A 20,267-nucleotide genomic window follows, 5' to 3' on the forward strand; every position below is an offset into this window, starting at 1 on the left:
TCGCGGGAAAAGGAAGCACAACAAAAGAAAGCGGGAGCGCAACGCAGCGCCGCCGCTGCCGGGGAAGGGGAAGAAAACGAGCTCGTCGGGGCGCGAGCAAATTGGACTGGGAACTTTTTTGGACGGACCGGGGAATTGCATCGCAGATTGGACTCGCTGCCTTCCCTGCGCACACCTCCCCCCCCTCCCCTCCTTCTTTCTCTTACCGTCCGCCATTTCCTGCGGCCTTGCGAAGTCTCCCGTACAGTCCCTCTTTCCTCCTCCCTTCTCTGGCTCTCCCGTGTGCCCTCCACCCTTCTCTCAGCGCCTGTGGTGCGTTGCGTAGCCATTTGTTTGTTGTTTTGTTTTTCGTGGGTGTCCCCTATACCCTATATACCCTCGTTCACTTGGTTCAGAAACACACGCGCGAGCTCAACCCTTCCCTCTTTTCCCCTTTTCAACCTGCGTATTTTCTCAACATTTCACCCCTCTTCTCCAGAGCTAAACACCTTTCTCAAATTCAGCTTCGTGCTTTTCCCTGGCCCTTTTTTTCTTTCGTTTAGCGAAAGCAACCTCATTAGCACAGCTTCTGGTGCGCCACTGTTGTTGAGTGTATATGACGCCATTACACTCGGAGAGGCGTTGAATGGTCGACGGCTGTTGTGAATGAGGGGCATGTTTATGCCGTTATCCCGAATCTGTCTAAATCTGGGATTTAAGTCATTAAAATGAATATAGTGACGTAATCTGTTCTTCTCTCGATGTGCGTCGCGATTCACGTAAGGGTGCATCACTTTTCTGATGGAAGAACAGCGTTGATAGAGGATGCACCGAAAAGAAATCGGACGGTATTGTTAGAATTTGGTGACTCGAAGGAGAGTTATACGCAACACCCTGGAGCGAGGAAATTACTTGTTGAAAATGAGCTAAATTTTCCCTTCTCTGCCACATTGATTCAACGCCAGGAGCATTTCTCGCAGTTTCCCTGATTTCCGCGAGTGAAAGAAATATCGAGCCCAGAAGGGGGCGAACCAACGGGACAAATCGCAGATGACCACGCTGGTAGAAGAAAAGCCGAAGCGGGAAAAAAGAAATGTGACGGAGAATAAAAAAATAGAACTACGCGCTCCTCCTCTCCGCCGTTTCGTCATCACACTCGGCAGCGCTAACAGTTTCCAGCCTACCTCATTACCGGGCGGCGCGTGAGCACAGAAGAGGCCGATAATTGCTCTCTTTGTTAGCGCTCGAGATCTCGCGAGAGTGAAATCTACAAACAGACTACTGGATAGAGAAGAAGGAAGAGAGAAAGATGAGTTGGCGAACGGGAATGAATGCGATGGTGGTGTGATGGGAGGGCTGCAGGACTGCAAGGAAAAGAGGCAAACTTGGTGCGTCGCGGTGTTTGGCACCGAAAACTAGCTGCATGCCTGGGCGTGCTTGGAGCGGCACGGCGCTGTTTTCCGACCCGCAGAAGGCGAGGGAAAGAGATCGCCGTGAAAGCGGGCGGGCGTTCACGGTCCGATCGGACGCGTCGGCGCGCGCGCGCGCTGGCGTGTACGCGCACGGTGCTTCGGGAAGGAGGAAGGCAGAGGGGCAGCTCCCGCGACGGCGCCGAACGGAATCATGCGGATTAAGCGGAGCAGGCCCCCGCGGCGCCGAAGGGACGGCGCGAGAGGCATTCCAGTGCGTCCTTCTATTTCACGTCTGAGCGACCGACCAAAGACGCGCCCGCACCCGCTGATTGGATTCCTGGCGCGGCAACACCGTCAGCAGAGCGCGCCCGCCGTTTTCCCCGAGAGCGGCCATTCTTCTCTCGTCGCGCGCGGCGCTAATTAAACAGCTTGCGCACCCGCCCCCACATCCTCGCCTCCCCCCCCTTCTCCTTTGCTCCGCTTCACACGCTGCCCCTAACCGTGGTCCGTGCTCTCAGCGCTGATGCCGCCGTTCCCGGCGCTATTACAACTACGCGCGGACCGTCCTCGAAAAATCAACATCGGGAACGGACGGTGGAGCCCGTGCAGGAAGCAATGCCGGCGGTTCTGCCTCCGCTCGCCGACGCGGCGGAAAGCCCTCCTGTGGACGAATTGGGTGCGTTTGGCCTCTTGATGGCGCGTGGAGGAGCCCGCTGGCCGTAGAACACGCCTGCAATATACTGCCATAACTGCGTCGCCCTCGGTATACGAACAAGTGCCACTGCATTACGGATGTGCTCGTCCAGGGAATTATCTGTACTTTCTGTGCGTGAGGCTTTTCTCCGCGGTCGAGTACGCCGTGCGTTGCCAGTCCCGCGCCTTAACGAAGTCGATGCGTCACTTTCACTTGCAGCGTGTTCGCGGAAAAGAACGCGAAATGGAACGGCAGAGGTCTGGGACGCGGGTCTAGGGGATGGAGAGTCGGTGCGGGAGGGTGCGAGAAGTGTTGTTGCTGCCCGTAGCGGCCGCAGAATCGCGGGAAGCGGCAACTCAACGCTGGCGCCGGGCCTCGTTCCAACGACAAGCGACGATTTATGGGCGCGATACATATTAATTTGGCCGCTCCGGCGGATATATGAGCTCTCGCGACCAGGATTACAGCTCTCGCGGAGAGATTGGTATTGCTCTCTCAGACCGGGGATTTGGAGAGGGTGAGAAAAAGGAAGGGGCACGCCGCTTGCAGCGCGGGGGTGTGGGCTTCCTGGGCGGGCGGTGGCCGCGGATAAGTGCCAGCGGCATTGCGGCGGCTCCTGCGTTTGCTCGCCTTCACGCGCTGGCGTCGAGTGGCGGTGGTGACCGTAATTTATTGCGGCCCCCCAAGCTGTTAGCGCCGAGGACGATCGGCCCCACCTTACCCGCCTTCCTGCCTGTGCTACGTACCCGCAGTGCGAGGCACGAGGCGCTCGGTGCGCAGCTAACGAACCCGTTCTTCCCGCGACCGCTTTTGCGCCAAAGGTATTATTGCCCACCGCTGCGCGTCCTTTTCGGGAATCGCCGGCTTCCTGAGAGAGCGGTTCGCTGACTCACTCGGTCATTCCGGAGGCAGTAGCGAGCGTCAGTGAGGGATGCGCCGGAAACTTTAGCGAGAGGCTATATAGGGAACGGCTTCATGCACAGGCGAACCCCCAGACGAAATGAGGGCTTGCCTGTTTACTGCCCACGCGCCGAAACTGCGCGTGATCCGCTCAAGTAATTGCCTGCGTGGTGTATTGGATGCCTGCGACAGGATGCTGCGTCGTCTAGGTCTGGCTGCGGGATGATATATTATGCGACTCGTTTTCAAAGGTCGTATAAGAATTTGGAGGACGCTTAAGCTTCGCCTTTAAGACTGGAACGCGATAGCATTCAAAGATCCATGACTGGCTTCTCACGCTTCCCGGCAACTGCAGCGTATGTGACCGTAATGTTTACCGAGAAACGCTCGCGGCGAACGCTAAGCACGAAGGCGGGCTTTCTGGTAGAAACGCGGCCTCTTGCGAGGGCCGTGGAGGCGAGTGCCATCTGGAAGTGTTTCAAGAAAGCGGGTGCGCCGCTACGTGGACTCCGAGATATTCACGCGCCGGCGCGCGCCAATGGCGGTCGATCTCGGTGGCGTATGTATCGTAGAAATGCTGGAAAAGGGGTTTGTTTGAGTTTTCGCGTCACAGAATTATGTTTTCTCGTATATTATAATTACAATCCGAGAGCTATCATGTCTTTAGGTTGTGCGTAAGTCATACTTTACGATTTTTCTACGTATTTTAGCTTGAGAAATGCAAGTATTTTAGTGAGTTCCTTGCGCCACATGTAGGGCCTGGGTATGGGTGGTTCGAAAATATTTTTGCCGAAACGACGTTTGACGTCACCACCGAATTTTCTGCTACACAAGTAAAACTGCAGTTCGAAGCAAGGTCTGTAGTCGCTAGTGTGATCAGTCGAAATATTGCAAGCGATGGCTTCAATAGTTCGAAGAAACGCGATGAGGAAGAACTGTCTATTGCGAGTAGCATCACATAAAAAAACACAGAAGTACCAGTTTTTGTATCATGCGGTGAACATTTCCTGTCTTGCAGATTTGTCGAGTAATGCTGACGAAGCAAGCACTCCGAGGTCCCGTATATATACCAGACTTTTACACCGAAGTAAATATATGCTGTCATATGCGGCCCAGAATATAGAGTTATGTGGAATTGTGCTGACGTGACAAACACAATAATGGATGTCGCTGGTAGTGAGAATTAGCACCACGCGCTCGCAGGCGCTATCAGCTTGATCCTGAAAAAAAGCAGCTTTCGATAATGATCATCGAAGCCGAGAGAGACCTATCAAGTAACTACCCGCGTTCCCACCGCGGTGCATTCGTCACAGATATACCTTCCGTCATAAGTGCCAACACTCGTAAGCTTGCCCGTACAGCCGAAAAACATTAAAGACTAGCCAACACGAATGCCTTACATTTTTTAGATGATACGACAAGAAATATGCGAAAGACCCAGGTGCCGCAGAAGTCTTCAAAGGGAAGACGGGCCTCACTGACCTCATAAGATCGCTGCGCAATGGACTTGATATCCTTGATCTGCATCTCCATTCAAATAAAGAGCTATGACTGAGTTTGTCAAAGCTGCATATTACATTGTATCCAACGAAACCGGGACAGCATTGCTCGTCGCACGCAGGCACTAAGCGAACGAGTCAGCACATGAAATCATCCGTACACGCCACAGGTATGCGTCAACCGAGACCTCGGTCATAAAGCGCAGTGTAAGAAAAATGAGTAGTGCAGGGTCCTTGTATTTTTGTGGACTACAGGACTTAATGAGACTGTATACGCAGCTTGCATTTATGTGCTGTGTGTGGATGCATCTGCCATTTGTGCATTTGTATGATCACTGCGTCTACGTATCATACGTTTAACCCAACATCTGTAGTAGCGTGCCAGGCATGTCTCGCTTTTGATTAAAGACAGCATCTCTTTATCTGCTCTTCGGCCTCACAGTCAAGTGAAGATACCCTAGGAGCTACGTAACTACAGAACTTTAGTAACATGAACTTGTACAATCTGTTTTCAAAAGACGTGATGGGGGATACAAGAGGTTTATAATCGTCGATGCGGTTCTCGAATCGCGCGCTCCTGAATGGTCAGGATCAAAGAGTGCCGGTGCATTGGTCTACGAAGCACAAAATAAGGAAGAGAAATGCCAAAAGTTCAAGCAAGAAGTTTGAAAGTGACTCCTTATCGGAAAAAAATGGGAAGGACCCGGACACACAGATCTTGATACGGGCAATGGCCGATGCCCGGCTTTGAGAGGCTTCCGTGGGGCGTACTGAAAGCCCCTTAATTTGACTTCAACATTCCGACGTGGCTTTAGCATTGCCGTCAGAGCAGGAAGTTTGAACACCGCCTCTGCGCGCACATTATTCTGTTCAAGGCGGACGCAAGGGTTACACCGGAGGCCATCGGGCACCGTCATCAGGGATATTCTCGTCGCTCCATCGCTGTCACGGGGCGCTTTAAGAAGCATCTCTCCTCGCTCGCTCCATCCATCCATAGGCTGAGCGCCCTGCAAGCACTCGTTAGCGCGCGAGTGAGCAACAGCAGGCAGGCGAACGGGACGGAGGTACCGCAATTAGGCTATCAGAGTGCAAGCATCTCCGGCAACCCTCGACAAGGTATACACACAACACAGGAAGCGACGCGACTCGCATACTGATGACGGCGGCCGCCCGGTGAAGTGCTGTCGCCGATAAGCCCTCGCAGAGGTCCTCACATCGCGAAGAGCCGGGCGAGAGCTAAGTAAAACAAAGAAAATAGTGGGAGAATGAGAGAGACTCCGGAGCGACAAGGTGCGCTGCTTCTTTTGCTCAGGATGCGGCGGCACCGGCGACGGCAGCGTGCGGAGAAGATGCCCGTCGCTTTTGCCATCGCGGCGGAGCTGTATGCGAGTCATACAGAAGTATGTAGCATCGTGGTGGGCCGGCGGCTTGCCGGTGCCCGGCAGTGCCTGCCTGTGTCTTTTGCCGTGGCCTCCCGTAATGCATTGCTTGCGAAGTACGGAACGGAATAAAAAAGAAAGAGAGAGAGAGAGAGATGAAAAAAATGTGGGGGTGGGGACGGAGACGCGTTGTGAGTGTGAGGGGGAGAGAAAGAGAGAGAGAGACGCCTGGCAGCAGCATATAGACGCTCTTGTTTGAGCTCCCATAATGGATTCCATTAGAAGCCTTTCCGGTCCGCGCTGCCTGCCTGCTGCCACACGCGAGGCAACTTAAAAAAAATGAAAATGGACCAGAACAAGGCGGCGGGCAAGAAGGCGACGCGTACTACTGCACTCGGCCCTCGCTCTCCGCCACCCCTCTTCGCGTTCTCCTAATGTATAAAGAGATATACAGGCGGCGGCGGTGGCGGCCGACGCTATACCTTTCAAGTTAATGGGTGCGCGCGCTCGTGTGCAGCGGTGTCCCGCTAAGGGCGCGAGCGAGCACAACTTCCTCCCCGCGCGGCGCGATGCCTCCGCCGCTGCTTCGGGCGCAGGAAACAAAGCTTTCAGCGGCTGCTGCCGGCATTTCCTGGGACCCGCCGCCGGCATGAAGCACGCCCATTGCGCCTACTGCTCTTTGGCGCCGCCGTGGCTCCCCAGCTTTTCTCTCGTGTCTCCGAGCTCCTTTCGGATCCCGCGGCCTGACCGATGAGCGCGATCTTCTCAGCCGGACTGTGGGGAACGAAGTGCTCGCACGGCGTCGTTGCTGTCCTCATCCGCGGCTTCGTTTCCTTTCTGCTTGATGTGGGAGGAAACGCGGCTGCCTTGTTGAGTGCCGTCGCTTCCTTTCGCTTGTGATTGCCCAGCGATGCTGGCCGTAGCGCAAGAGTGCGTGCGCATCCAGCGTCACAATCCCGCTGCTTAGGAACTTATAGAGCGCAGCATTAATGGCATGCAGACCCGCCGCGGTGGCTTAGCGGTTATGGCGTTGCGCTCCCAGGAACGAGGTCGCGGGATCGAATTCCTGTTCGCGGCGGCCGCAAATTCGAGGGGATGGGGGGTGGGGGCGAAATGCAAGAATGCCCGTGTCATGTGCATGGGGGGCACGTTAAGGAAACCTAGGTGGTTGAAATTAATCCGGAGTCTCCCACTACGACGTGCCTCATACTCAGATAGTGCTTCTGGCACGTAAAACCGCACACACAAAAAAGTAATCCTATGAGAATAAAATTCTTGGAATCGGCCGTCGAAGAATTTATGAAGTCGAGATTTTATGCAGGGCACGTGCACGGTGCACCACCCCCTGGCTACGGCACTGATGTCTTGTACTTGATTCTAATCCGTTCCTTCGTGACCATTTCGGGTGCGTCAAGCGGTTTTCTCTTCTTTTATTCTTTAATTTTTATTAAATCAAGACACCCATCTGATGTCGCTCACGCAATCAAAATTCCGCTTTACTGCGGAGTGTGGACACAATTTTAACAGTACCTCGGTACTAGAAGTGTGTTAACACTCTGCTCTGTCAGTTTTGTCCGTTATGTGTGTCTAATAACAATGCGGAACCCTACTTCTTTAAAGCCGCTTACGATGGTGTACACAATTGGCGACCAGAAGCTGTATTGAACAAGATACAAGAGTTCATCGCGAATATAAGTCTGCGTACACCTTACTCTTATCAATATTAGCGCATGCCGCTGCTAATAGCAGGCGCAATTATTTTTTTTCTAACAGTATGGTAGCGCTGACGTTGAAATTTAGAGTGTTTTGAAGAACGAATGCTTCGAGATTTGAGGTCATACAAGAGTTATGTCCTCAAATCTATAAATCAAAAATATATAAATCATCCACTCTTTAAAATCAATGATCCACATTCAAAAAACGATAAAATACAAACTTGCAGAAATAATAATAATAATAATAATAATAATAATGTAGGGACTAATACGCCGAAATTTACGGGTATGATCGACGCTGGAGTAAAGATCTTCGGCTTCATCTCGACCATCTTGGCTCATTATTGAAACAATTCTTATGATTTTCTGTCGGTTTTGCCCATCGTCTATGGATAACGCGATGAACGCGCCTGCGCTATCACTGGTATTAGCCAAACGGCGAGGCGGATGGCCTGAAATCAACAGAACAGGGTGGACAAAGGAATTCCTTACAAAATACGGGCCCTTAAGCATATAATCATGTAGTCAAATATTACACGGACCTTGTTGCATACCCCGGCCATTGGAAAATGGCCGACAGCCATGCCAAAGAATCCAAATTGTCCTCTCCAGCTACAAAGCGCAACAGGCGCTCTTGGTTTGACCGCACAGCAGCAAAAACAGCTAAGCGGGCTGTTAAGGAGCACTTACCGAACACTGGACTGAACAAAAGGCCTTAAGTAAACCGCTGTTGCGTGATAACTGTGCATAAACATCCTTTCTTCCTTTCCAGATCATCTCCCATCCTTCTTTTTTGTCCTTATTCCCCTGCGCACAGCAGCAGGACAGGGATTTCTTGCGCAGGCCGACCTTTCTGCATTCACTGTAGTAATTTCTCTCTCCCTATCTAACTAGGGAGTCAAGCCAAACCACAAGTTCTGGTGCGGACTTTCTGTTCTTAAGCGCCGTTTGCCATTATAGCTAGCCGCCTTCAGTAATAGCATGTCAAATATCGTGATCGGTTTACCGGCAGTGCTAGGGGAAGAGGTTTGTGTGCGTGTGTGTGTGCGTGTGTGCGTGTGTGTGTGTGTTTGTGTGTGTGTGTGTGCGCGCGCGCGTGTGTGCGTGTGCGTGCGTGCGTGCGTGCGTGCATGTGTGTGTGCACGCGAGCCTTTGTCTTGCTGTTCGCAATACCGGTCGTCGTTTTGGTCGTGAAAGCTTAAGCCGATCGAACGCAGCAACGGCGAGACTGAAAGCAGACGCTTATGATTCCAATCGGCTGCATTCAGAACAACACCGGACGGTGGAGGTCCCTCCTTTTTTTTTTTTCGCTACGTTCATTCCATCCCAGCTCGCCGACACACATCGCAAAACCCCGCGCACCCTCAGTGGGATACACGCCGCAGCGGGATACATGCCGCGTCTACGAGGAGCACCGCTGTCACGCTACAACCGTGGCAACGGACGTCGCTGCCTCCGCGATGGCCAGTACTGATTGCAGCTCGGAGACCTTCGCGCAGCCACCGACGGGGGCTGACGGCGACAAGCTGGTAGCGGGGGGAGGGGGGGAGAGGGGGACATGCGAAAGGCACAACAATAGGAGAGGAGGCCGCGCAAGGATGGTCGAAAGGCGATTCCGGGCGACTGCGTGAGAGAACCGCCGGGAGGGTGCTTCATCTGCAATGGCCGATAGCGTCGGGCTGGCTTTCAGTTTCCCCCAATCACGTCAGATGTCCGCTTATGTGGAAGCGGGCTGCATTGGTAGTCGGCACGCGTTTCGCTTCGTTAAGGAGCGCTCGCTCAATTCATCCCCCTCCCCCCACCTTCCAGACGTCTTTCGACTTATACGACTGTACCGCGAAGACCCTTCTGCGCATGGGGACCGAGTAATCGCGAAATACGTTTCAGGCACGAACGTCAGTGTATGTATACCCCGTTGAGTATCTCAACGTAACGCGCGGCGCAGGAAAGGGGGGGGGGGGGGTAGTCCTTTTTTGCTCTGCTTTTATTTTATTTTTCCTATTTTACGGGCGCTGAAGCAGTTACTGCCGCTTATTTCGTACCGCGCGCGCGTGGAGTCCGATACATTGCCTCCGGTGGAGGTCTCTCTGCGGGGAACAGTTGCTCGTTTCGAAGAACGATTGTACAGGCTGTGTACGTCCCGCCGCTGCCGCGACGCCACTCTCCACGCTGGCTGAATTTTAGATTAGCGTTAATGGCTCCCGTTCGTGCAGTTCCTGGGACGAGTGCAGATGGCGCAGGTCGCCAAGTGCTAATGCGTTCGCGCACTTTCTTTCTTCTCTTAGCGTGCTAATAAAAAAAGGGACGCGTCGGTTACATCGTAGCAAAATACATGCATTGCGCCTTATCGGATGCAAATAACCGGGTGGCTCGGTTCCAGTTCGATGCGAGCTTAAATGGGAGAGTACCACTTATGCGTGCGCGGTTTTCGTACACCCTTTTCGCGTGCGCAGTGACTAAAAGCTGCACACAGAAAGCGGCAACAACCTTGACGAGATTATTTGTGTTTTTCTTTTGGAAAGGACCAAGCTGGTATGGCGTGAAATGGCCTTCCACACATTTTGAGGATATGTAGAGTGCACGTTTGAGTGCATGTAGAGTGCAGCTTACTACGTTTACGCCGCATAAATCTGATGGATTGTGTTGAGTTAGTACTGCACTTTGAAACCAAACTGTTGTAATACGACGTAACCCGAGGCAGATGAGTTTACTTGTAGTTGAACTTTCGGATTAAAAGGCAATACGCAGAGCGAGGACAGAAAAGACATCACAAAGGACGAGCGCTGAACTTCAACGAAGGTTTATTGAAAAATATCAGCCCGTATACGCGTATATGGCACACACTGAGCCGCTATGAATACGTCATAGAAGAAGACAGACTCTGGCCGAACCATTTCGTCTTTAGTCAGCGCGCGCGCGCGCGCGCGCGTGTGTGTGTGTGTGTGTGTGTGTGTGTGTGTGTGTGTGTGTGTGTGTGTGTGTGTGTGTGTGTGTGTGTGTGTGTGTGTGTGTGTGTGTGTGTGTGTGTGTGTGTGTGTTTGATGCCAGGGGCATAGTACATTTATAAGTGGCAACATGTGCCTGAAGCGATTCCTTCAAAAGTTAATGAGCGATATTTCAATAATTAGTCAATTGTGCATTTCCATTTTTTATGCAAATAATGCCCGCTTCTAGAACCCAGCTCAATAAGGAAGATTGCGATACATGCTTCGCGGGATATATAAAAATTGGGTTGAACCTAAAAAAAAAAACGACGGCACCCTAAATATTTGCGTTATCATCACTGCGAGATGAACTCGTGCACTCGCCACTCGTGTGGTATAAAAACGCAAGTTATATCATATATATTATAGCACAACATAAGTTGAACAGAACTGAGAACTTCGCAGTCTACTATGGAATCGTAAAGCTAAAGGTAGATTGCGCGACCAGCGTTACCTAGTCTCTGCAGTTTTGTCCGTAATCAAAGGCTTTCCTTTACTCCCGATAAAGAGATATACAGTGGCTGCATGTGAAATGGCAGGTAGAACTCACAAGAGCCATTTTCATGCATTGACGGCTTTTTCTTCTTTCGTTTTGCACAAGTACACAGACGCTCTTTCTTTAATGGACTACTGTGTGTATTGGTACACTGCGCAGCCCGGTGAAATGTGCCACCTATATAGCTCATAAATACATTAGTCTTTTTTCTACTAAAACGAAGCCTTCCAAAGGCCTAGTTACCTATGGTAGAATAGCGCACTGTCATTGTACGGATATACTTCCCTTTTCTGTCGTCTCGGCGAGTCTAGTGCGGTGACATAATTTAACGCCCGTGATTCGCGGACAGCATGGTTGACGTTAATAGGCCGCAAGGACAAGAATAGGTTGGTTCGCATGACCCGTAACTGACGTTGCCGTCCTTCTTTGTCTTGTTTTGTATTGTCTCCTTGACGGACTTGTAAACCTCATCCACACAGCCAAACTGACAATGGTACCGAGAGATGGAGTCGAATTCGCCTTTGAAGATGCATCAAGGGCATCGATATATGACACAGGTGCAGTATTTACATGGGCAGCCAGAGAGTTAAACTCTTCATTTTCCTTGATGATTGGCAGCTCACTTAAAGCCATAATCCCTTGACTGCAGCTGCAGACATCGAGTAGCCACTCTATGCAATGGCTCAACCTCCGCCAAAGCGGAGGTTGAGCCAATTCCTGACAGAAAAACGATACGATGAATAATAGAATCTGACGCGAAACGTCAAGACAGCGCCACTTGTAACGTTACGCCGATATTACTGTCATAGCGACTACGTTGATGAGTCGCCCACTGTCTCCTCACAAAACGAATGCATTTTTGCCGGTTTACCAACTGCGCACAGGCCTAATAGAAAATTAATATTCGCTTTCGAAGTTTGCGCACGAAGTGAGCTAGTCAAAGAATGCGAACATTTGCCTCACTCTACAAGGCAGGCAGCCGCGGTGGCTTCTCAATCGCCGCTTATCCGCTACTGAAAAAGAACCACTAAATTCACTTCAACGAAGATGTGTACGCGTTAACGAATGACCACTCTTTTTTCTTTCCTTTTTCGGACTGACGGTTTTCGTGTTCTTTTTTTTTTTCTACGCACTCCAAAAACCACCACAGCAGAAACTGCTGACAGCTTTCTCACTTATGCGAATCCGGGCTGCACAGAAAAGAGAGGCCGAGAAAGCTTCCAACGGGACTAATGCACCGACCATACACATCTGGCTGTTAGCTTCGCGCGCCACTCTTCGGCGTGCTTTCGGAATCCATTTCCGATCTCTCTCATTCACGCGCTCCCGCTGCGCAGAGTGCCATCACGCCTTGCCGAGTGCTATATAACGCAGGTATACGTTGTGCCACAGTCGCCCCCCGCACTCCAGTGGTTCCCGACGGCGCGGCCCGGTTTTAAGTGACCGTCGCAGCCGCCGAAGTGCCGCGACAGTTCCACGGGAGGATTAGTCGTCGACGGGCAAACTTGTAATGGCGCAAAAAGGAGCCGGAAAAGAAGAAAATCTAAAGGCGAAGAGCGTGTACGTTCCCAATATGGACTCCGAGAGAGGAAGGACTTCGAATGGAAAAAGGGGATTCTGACGGAAGGGAAGACAGAAAAGGAGAGGAGGAATAAGTGTATCCCCTCTCGCTGTCTCCCTCTCCCCACGTGATGAAAGGAGCATTCGAGAGAGAGAAAAAAAAAGGGGGAAACGGGAGAAGGGCCGGCCGGACGCCCGAATGCGTACACACACACGCAGGAACGGCAGCCATAGGGACGTCGTCGCGCTTGCTTTTATCGAGCAGCAGCAAGCAGCGACAGAAGCAAGAAGAGAAGGAGAGAGAGAGAGAGAACGCGCGCCTGGGCGAAAAGAGATGCTTTCCTTTTCGGAGCACTTAATGCTGCGGCGCTCTGTTGCGCCGGGCGCCGCCCACAGCGCGCGCTGGCGCGAGCCCTAATGGAGGGAACGGCGGCTCTTCCGGCGAGGTGCCCGCGGGGAGAGGCTAAAAAGCCTTTTAAGTCCACTAAAAACTATCCTCGAGTTGTTTGTTCCAGAGCAGGCGAGCCTGCCCCGTGCTCACTCCCCCATCTCGTTCCTTCCTTGCGCGCACCAGCAATATAGCGCGGGCGGTGGCGGGACGCAGCAGCGGGCACGCACTGCCACCGACGACCGAACTGGGGGGCGCCACCCGCAATGACACGCGAAACGAATGGGACGTGGCTCCGAGAGACACAAGAGATGGAGAGACAGAGAGTAAGAAAACGCGCGCTTTACTTTCGATCCCCGGCTGATTTCCTTTCCTTTCTTTCTCTCCCTTTTTTTTTCCTTTCTTGATATTGCTCCTGGATGTTCCCGAGTGCGCGGCGTCGAGCCACTTAGGTAAATAAGGGAGAGTAGAGGAGTGCACACGGAACGGCCGGCTAATGGACGGGCGCCGAGAAACGTTCTCAGAGCGCGCGCGCGCGCGCGCGCCAGGCGCAAATGGAAGGATCGGTTGCCTTGGGATTTGCACGACCGCGAGCGCACGAGCTCTTTCTCTCGATCGCCACCGCCCCTCCGGACCTTTTATTTCCCTACACCCGCCCATTCTTCTTGGTCTTTTATATCTTCGCAGCAACACGCGTGCACCCTATCTCACTAGCACCTCTCTCCTCGCCTCCCCCCATCGTCTCTCTCTCTCTCTCTCCGTTTGGTTTCATCGCGCTCTTTTTGCAGCTCTATTTCAGCAAAATGCGCTTCCCTTTCTTTTTTTTCCCCTTCTCTCACCCGGTTCGCGCAGTCCGGAACACCGCCATGGGAAGCAGCCAATCCCGTACTTGTAATATGGCCGTAGGAACCACTTTTCTTCGACGCACTCTTGAAAATTTTTGCTTTATATCTTTCATTTTCTTTTCCCATTTATTCTTCTTACTGATCGGGTATATCGTTACCCCGTTAACCTCTTGACACGGCCAGTAATGACATCTGCCCTTAACCGACAGGCATGGAGCATGCCCCACTCTAATTTTCCGCTCTTCGATCACAGTTCCATGGAGGCTACTTCGCAGACTAATCTTGTGCTTCCAATGAATTTCTCTTTTGATGAGTACTCGTGTCGTTAATATATGAATGAAATGGTACGACTAAGGTCAGCACTGAAAGAAAACGTGTCCTACTACTCAACAAATACTTCAACAGAACGGAACTTACCATTCACGTTGGAAGAACGGCAGCCGACCTCATATCCCACGGAGGAGAAAACGCACTGATTCTCTTTTCAGTCCGGAGTCCACCAGTCCAGTCCTTAGCTTGGCTTCATCCGCTCTCCTGGCAAGCTTAAGTTGAGGAAACGCTACGATGATGCCCCGATGACGGGGCACGGTTTGGTCCGGCACCGTGTCGCAGTTGCAGGGAAGACCCCGCCGAGAGTGCGACGTAAAACGACAGGAGCAACATCACATGGCACATTTTGTCATATGGATCTCACAGGCACGACCCGTGAAACCCCGAGTCAATTGTACACACGCGCGCACATACACACTTCAGCCCCGTCGCATGTGAAGTCATCTACGCATTTGTCCAGGTTTGCTCACTATCGTGGAGTCAAACGTTCTTGGCCGCTTTCGGCGATGACGCTGGTTTCTTGGTTCTCCTGGTCACACACAGGTCTTCGTATATTTACCGGTCAGAAAGAACGGTTTTCTTTGGGTTAGCCCGATGGCCAGCGCAACGCTTCGTTGTCCCAACGTCCATTCGCAACCCCCCCCCCCCCCCCCCAAGAAGAAAAAAGAAAAGCGCACATCGCGCGAGCGTAAGGCTATGGTGACATAAAGCGTGCGCGCGCACGCGTAGCCCAAGCATGTAGTCCAGGCCAGGGAAGGCGCATTAGCTCAGGTCTTGCTTGCAGGCGAGGGCGGCGGCTCCGGCGTGGTGCCGACCGCGGCCGCCTTTCTCCCTGGGTCACTTGCCGTCGCTCATCATGGAATCGGGGCTGCCGTAGCCGCTGGACGCGTCGTCCTGTACGGGCATGCTGTCTAGCGTGTGTCGCTTGAGCCGCTGGAGGCTATTGCTGTTGCCGTTGTTAGCATTGGGGCCGCCGGCGCTGCCGGGAGGCGTACCGATGGGCGGGCGACCAGCGCTGTTAGTAGTCGTCGTCGTCGTGCCGGTTGCTGGGCCACTGTTGCTATTACTGCCCTGGTTGCTCGCCTGGTGGTTTCCAATGCTACCATTGCCTCCGCCTCCGCCGCCTGCACCGGGCGTCGAGGCGTTGTTGGCGTTTTGCTGCTGCTGCTGCTGTTGGTTGCTTGGATTGTGGCCCGGGAACGGCACGTTCTGGAACGACAGCCGCTCCTCGTAGTCGTACTCGCAGAGTATCTTGTTGTCGAACAGGTAGAAGCGGTCGCCCACGCAGAACCTGCACAGAGAAAACGTAGGGCGTAAAGGTAGAGCTAAGACAGATACCTACTCAATTTTCTTTTTTCATATGAGCTGGCGAAGAGGCTACACTAAAACACGTAACTCTTACGCTTGTGTTCTTTTCCCTTCGCTTCGATAGCGTTTAAGTTGCTTCGCCTCATTGTCACCCGAGTCTCCAACTGCGAAAACGCACCTGTGATTGCAGTGTTGACAGGCGAAGCACTCCAGATGGTACACGTTCCCGCGGGCCCTCATGACCATTTCAAACGCCGGTATTGTTTTGTTGCACGCAGAGCAGAGACCAGTAGTGCCGAAGAGCCTGCAAAGAGACAAGATGCTGTATTTTAACGATATGCTGGCGCTAATATAGAGCAATTTACAACGAAATCACTGTCCTGACGCAAACACATATGTATGCATTATTAACGCTGCGTATACATTGGGAAATTGAGATTGTATTTCTTGTCGTGTCGAAATTTTTGTGTATTATTCTTGCTTAAACCACATCCCATTGGTGAGATGACAGTTTCATACAGATTTTACGAGCTTCTAGCGTGTTTTGCCATTACTGGCCATATTCTCAAGCAGCATTTAAGAAAGCAAAATTGGTTAAGTTTAACATCCCAAACCAACACCGAGACTATCAGAGACAGCATATTTCAGGGCCCCGAATCATGTTTAGTCATTTGAGATTCTTTAACCTACACCCCAACATCGATATAGGAGCGTTTATGCATTCACCCTACCTCAACAAAAGACCATTGCCTATAAAGGAGCACTGACACAATACTCTAGACTCTTCACTTCCTTTATTCAAAAAAGAGAAAGAAAGAAAGCTTGAAGAGTTAAAAAATGGCTGTGGCTTAGGTAAGGTTAAGCCCAGGATGCGAAGCATACTAGCCTTTATTTTAGTTGTTGAACCACTGTTTAGCCTGGTGAACTGCTGTTGCTTGGCTATATTTGGTTCGGCTAGACGAAGAAACAACTCATGCATTACTTCTTCGCCTTCAAGAGTGGAACGCGACAGCGTTCCCGTCGACCCGCCAAGGGGTGTAAGACAATGGGCTACAGGGCAGCGACTACGCGCCCCGCATTGGACGCGGTGAGCGTCGAGCAAAGCAGCGTTCGGCGCGGCAGCGAAATGTGCGCCTGAGCAAGAGACGCACGCCTTAGAAACAGCGCGTTTCTAAGGCAACACCGCATTCACTAGAGGCGCTTTTGTACCGCTTTGAAGCGTTGTACTCGTGGCTCAGTGGTAGCGTTTCCGTCCCACACTCCGGAGACCCTGGTTCGATTCCCACCCAGCCCGTCTTGCAAGAGTTGAGCCAAAGCCACTTCTCCTCTGTCGTGACGTCACGGTGTCACGTGATTTCATGGTCACCGCCGCGCCTGAGGAGCTGGGTTGAGCCCTCGTAATATGCTTCGCATAAAATATAATGTGAGTATTCCTTTAAGCCACCGCGGCTTGTAACTTTTCATACTTGGTGCACATACTATATACACGCTTTGAATACGGCTTGCGTTCTGCAAATAATGTTGCCTGTGCCTTTGGCGTCCTCAATAAATATTTTACGCTAGTACAGAATAATCAGAATGCTTACAAGATATATGTTTGCAACATTTCTTTGTTTACAACTTTAGAACATCTTCCCTTAAAACATGGCCATTTGGTAACATAGCAGTAGGAGTCTTCGAGTCAACGTCTACTTGCGAGGGAATCAATGACTATATATTTACATAAGCGCTTTTCTTCTCGTCTACATTCATTCGTTTCCGGTACTTCCTTTCCATTGTAGTTGGATACGTGGTCGCGGCACATTGGGAGACGACGTTTGAAATAAACATTTCTTACGTGTGTCGCCGGTCGTAGCATGCGATAAGCGCGCATCCGCGATCAGATGCCAGAGTAAACATGGCGGCCTCTCCCTTACCTGAGGTAGTCCCTCTTGCAGAGTATGAGGTTGGCCTTAGTGAAGAGGGTGGAGCCGACCTCTCCGAGGCGGCAGTCGCAGCACGCGCACTTGAGGCAGTCCTCGTGCCACAGCTGGTCCAGCGCCTTGAGCAGGAACCGCTCCCGGATGGGCTTTTGGCAGCCCGCGCACTCGGGGCCCGGTAGAAGACCGGCCATGCCCAGAGCGCCAAGCCCGTTGCCGCCTGGTGTCATGCTCAGGGTACCTGCCTGGACTACGCGCCTCCCGGGGCCGGACTTCATGTCCATTGAATCTGCGATAGTGACCAAGAGGAGCACAATGTTGAATGTATGCGCTTCGTAATGTGAACGCTTCGTAAGCAGCGCTACACATAATCGTCTGCTCGTATGTTGCACTCCGTTGAACTCTGGTTTCTCCGCAGTAACATACACTGTAATGAGAAACCCGCTTCTGATTTTTTTTTTTTTTAAATGACGCCATCCCGTACGATGGAAGCATTTGTGCGAATATATAAGTGAGAAAGTCATAATGGAAAGGGTAAGCGTCACTGCAAATTAAGAAACATAGACACAAGAGAAGCACATTAGCCTTGATCAGAGATAGGGCTTTTCACTTCTTACATTGGTGTCCCCCCAACTTCACTCGTACACCACGGAACCTCGCGTAACACAGCATGAGGTCCACACATTGCACTCAGAAATCCCGTTATTTAGAGCAGCCGGTATACAACTAAGCGGTGCGGCAAATGGCGTGCATCGAAGGGGCACACGGAGCAAACAGCTGAACATACTGGGCAGGGAGACTCAAGGTTGTAGGAAGTACAAGGAGGGGCCTAAAGCACATGGATACAGACGCCATTGCTGTCAAAAATGAGCCGAAGAGCGTAATAGACGCTTAGAACATTATCGCTGTTTCGAAAGGCTATTGTTTCTTCCCTGTCTATTATCCCAAATTATTGTGAAGAAACTTTATGATTACAATAAGCGTTCAAAACTAAGCCAGTGCCCTCTGCTACAGCGTACATTATGTAAGAGCTTTGGAGAGTAAAAGACCCACCGAAATGAAAGTAGTACATGCACTGTAAACGAAAATAAACCCACCTGGGAGTTTTTAACAGGTGATGTGCTCTAAAACCTCCCCTCCTCAACTATTTACTCCGATGTATGGGAGCAAAACAGCGCCATTCCCTCGTTTCACTCCGCTGGCTAGCTGCGGGAGTATTAGGGCGACATGACGCGATTTTACTCCGCTTAAAAATCTTGTTCTCCCGTAAAACTCCGACAGGGAGTTTTAAAAAACTCCTCTCCGCCGAAAGAGTTTGGTCACGTGGCGCTTCCCATGAGGCTGTGCGCCTCGCCAGCGACCGGGCGCATTCGGCGGAGTCGGCAGTGCTCATGGCTGACTGTTTGTTTACATTTGCGAAGTGTCGTTCCGTGACAGCGTTTCGTCAATTTGTTTCCCGTATTTCCTTCCAGAAAGTGTTATAGGCATGCCTGCAGCTCGCTCATTTTCAGCTTCAAGTACGTTAGCGTGGATCACTTTGCTGACAACGATGAATGCAAGAACAACGTTTTCAAGTGCAGAAAAAGGCTTATGTATACCTCGAAGCTGCTCACTGGCTCATGATGTCGGCTCAGGTTCTGACTGTGTTTTCGTGCTGCGTGACCCTGGCTTGTGTTCTTCACTACGCGAAATACGACTTTTATGCCCTTTTGGGTACATGCTGACAACGTCCGGTGCAATGTTTGAAAGGATCGCGTAGCAATGGCAACAGCAGCCACTGTTCGAGCGACGGCATCCGTGCTAGTCGCAAATGAATGGCGTAGCCGAAGTTCGTTGCGGTGCTGTGTTGCCAGTGAGCAAGATCGGAGTGCAAGCAACTGTTTTTATGTATCTGCGAACGGATATTCTCACCCGAAGAAAAACGGTAGGACGTAAGTATGCGTACTGTAAATAAAGCTTCTTATTGAGCGAAGTGCATCGAATTGTTATCGCGCATGTAGGTTTTGGTCACGTCGTTGCTTCCGATATTGCATTAACATTACGCTCTATCCTAGACACTGATTTAGACGCATGCCTGCTGGCTGCGAGTTTAAGGATTCACTCGACAGATCAGCGATGTAGCTCCTTTTCACAACCGAGAGATATTGCTCGGACGCGGAACAAGTAGTGCGGTGTATAAAATGTATGACTGCGCATTTTTCGGTGTTACGTCGGCTACTGCGGGTCATGCTCACACGTAATAATTTGTTGCTACGCTACCACAATATCGCAAAAATTTAATTTTGCTGTGAAGCTGACGCACTTACATTTTTCTTGCTTACTGTAACTAACGCACTACTTTTTGGCCGCGAACGCATGCAGTGTGCGAAGTCGTTCCAGCACTCATAGAATGGCATGCTAATTGTGAAAATTTACGCCATTAACTTTTTTCTCTCACTATTCTGAATTAACAGTTTTGTGTTGATTAAGGTATTCTGTTAATATCAGAGAGGCACATCTCGTATGAACGAGCATGTGAGTCGTAATTCTGAAAACAGCATGGCTGCTCCCTAGGCGGTTACGAGGCACACAGTATCGTGGCTATATAAACTGGCACCGTCGCTTCTTGAGTATCGCGTGTACGTGGGATGTGTTTCAAATTTCTGCATTGGGCGTTTCTGAAATGTTTATGTATGTCATGATATATGTGCTTTCATTGACTTGTTTCGTCGAATTTGACGCGGTATCGTGTGCATATTTCGAAATTTGACCAGCAGCCTCTGTATGTAAAGATGTTCGCGCAAACTCACGTGATGCCTCTTTTTATACTCCCGTTGCACCTCGAAAAAACTCCGTCCATTGCAAAGCAAAAAAGAAAGA

The 20,267-nt window shown here is 51.2% G+C and overlaps 1 protein-coding gene across 2 annotated transcripts in view; it reads right to left on the minus strand.

The window, feature by feature from the left end:
• LOC135898767 (uncharacterized) overlaps positions 1–20,267 on the minus strand; it is a 168,996-nt gene that overhangs the window by 14,933 nt on the left and 133,796 nt on the right. For both annotated transcript variants that reach the window (XM_065427907.1, XM_065427908.2), the window contains 3 exons: positions 17,406–17,697; positions 15,668–15,793; positions 14,269–15,472 (listed from right to left, as the gene is read on the minus strand). In XM_065427907.1, coding sequence (XP_065283979.1) covers positions 15,019–15,472; positions 15,668–15,793; positions 17,406–17,697 — 872 coding nt within the window. In that variant the 3' untranslated portion in view covers positions 14,269–15,018. The remainder of the gene's footprint in view (positions 1–14,268; positions 15,473–15,667; positions 15,794–17,405; positions 17,698–20,267) is intronic.

Source organism: Dermacentor albipictus, chromosome 3 (genome assembly GCF_038994185.2).
Source record: "Dermacentor albipictus isolate Rhodes 1998 colony chromosome 3, USDA_Dalb.pri_finalv2, whole genome shotgun sequence".
Taxonomy (NCBI): domain Eukaryota; kingdom Metazoa; phylum Arthropoda; class Arachnida; order Ixodida; family Ixodidae; genus Dermacentor; species Dermacentor albipictus.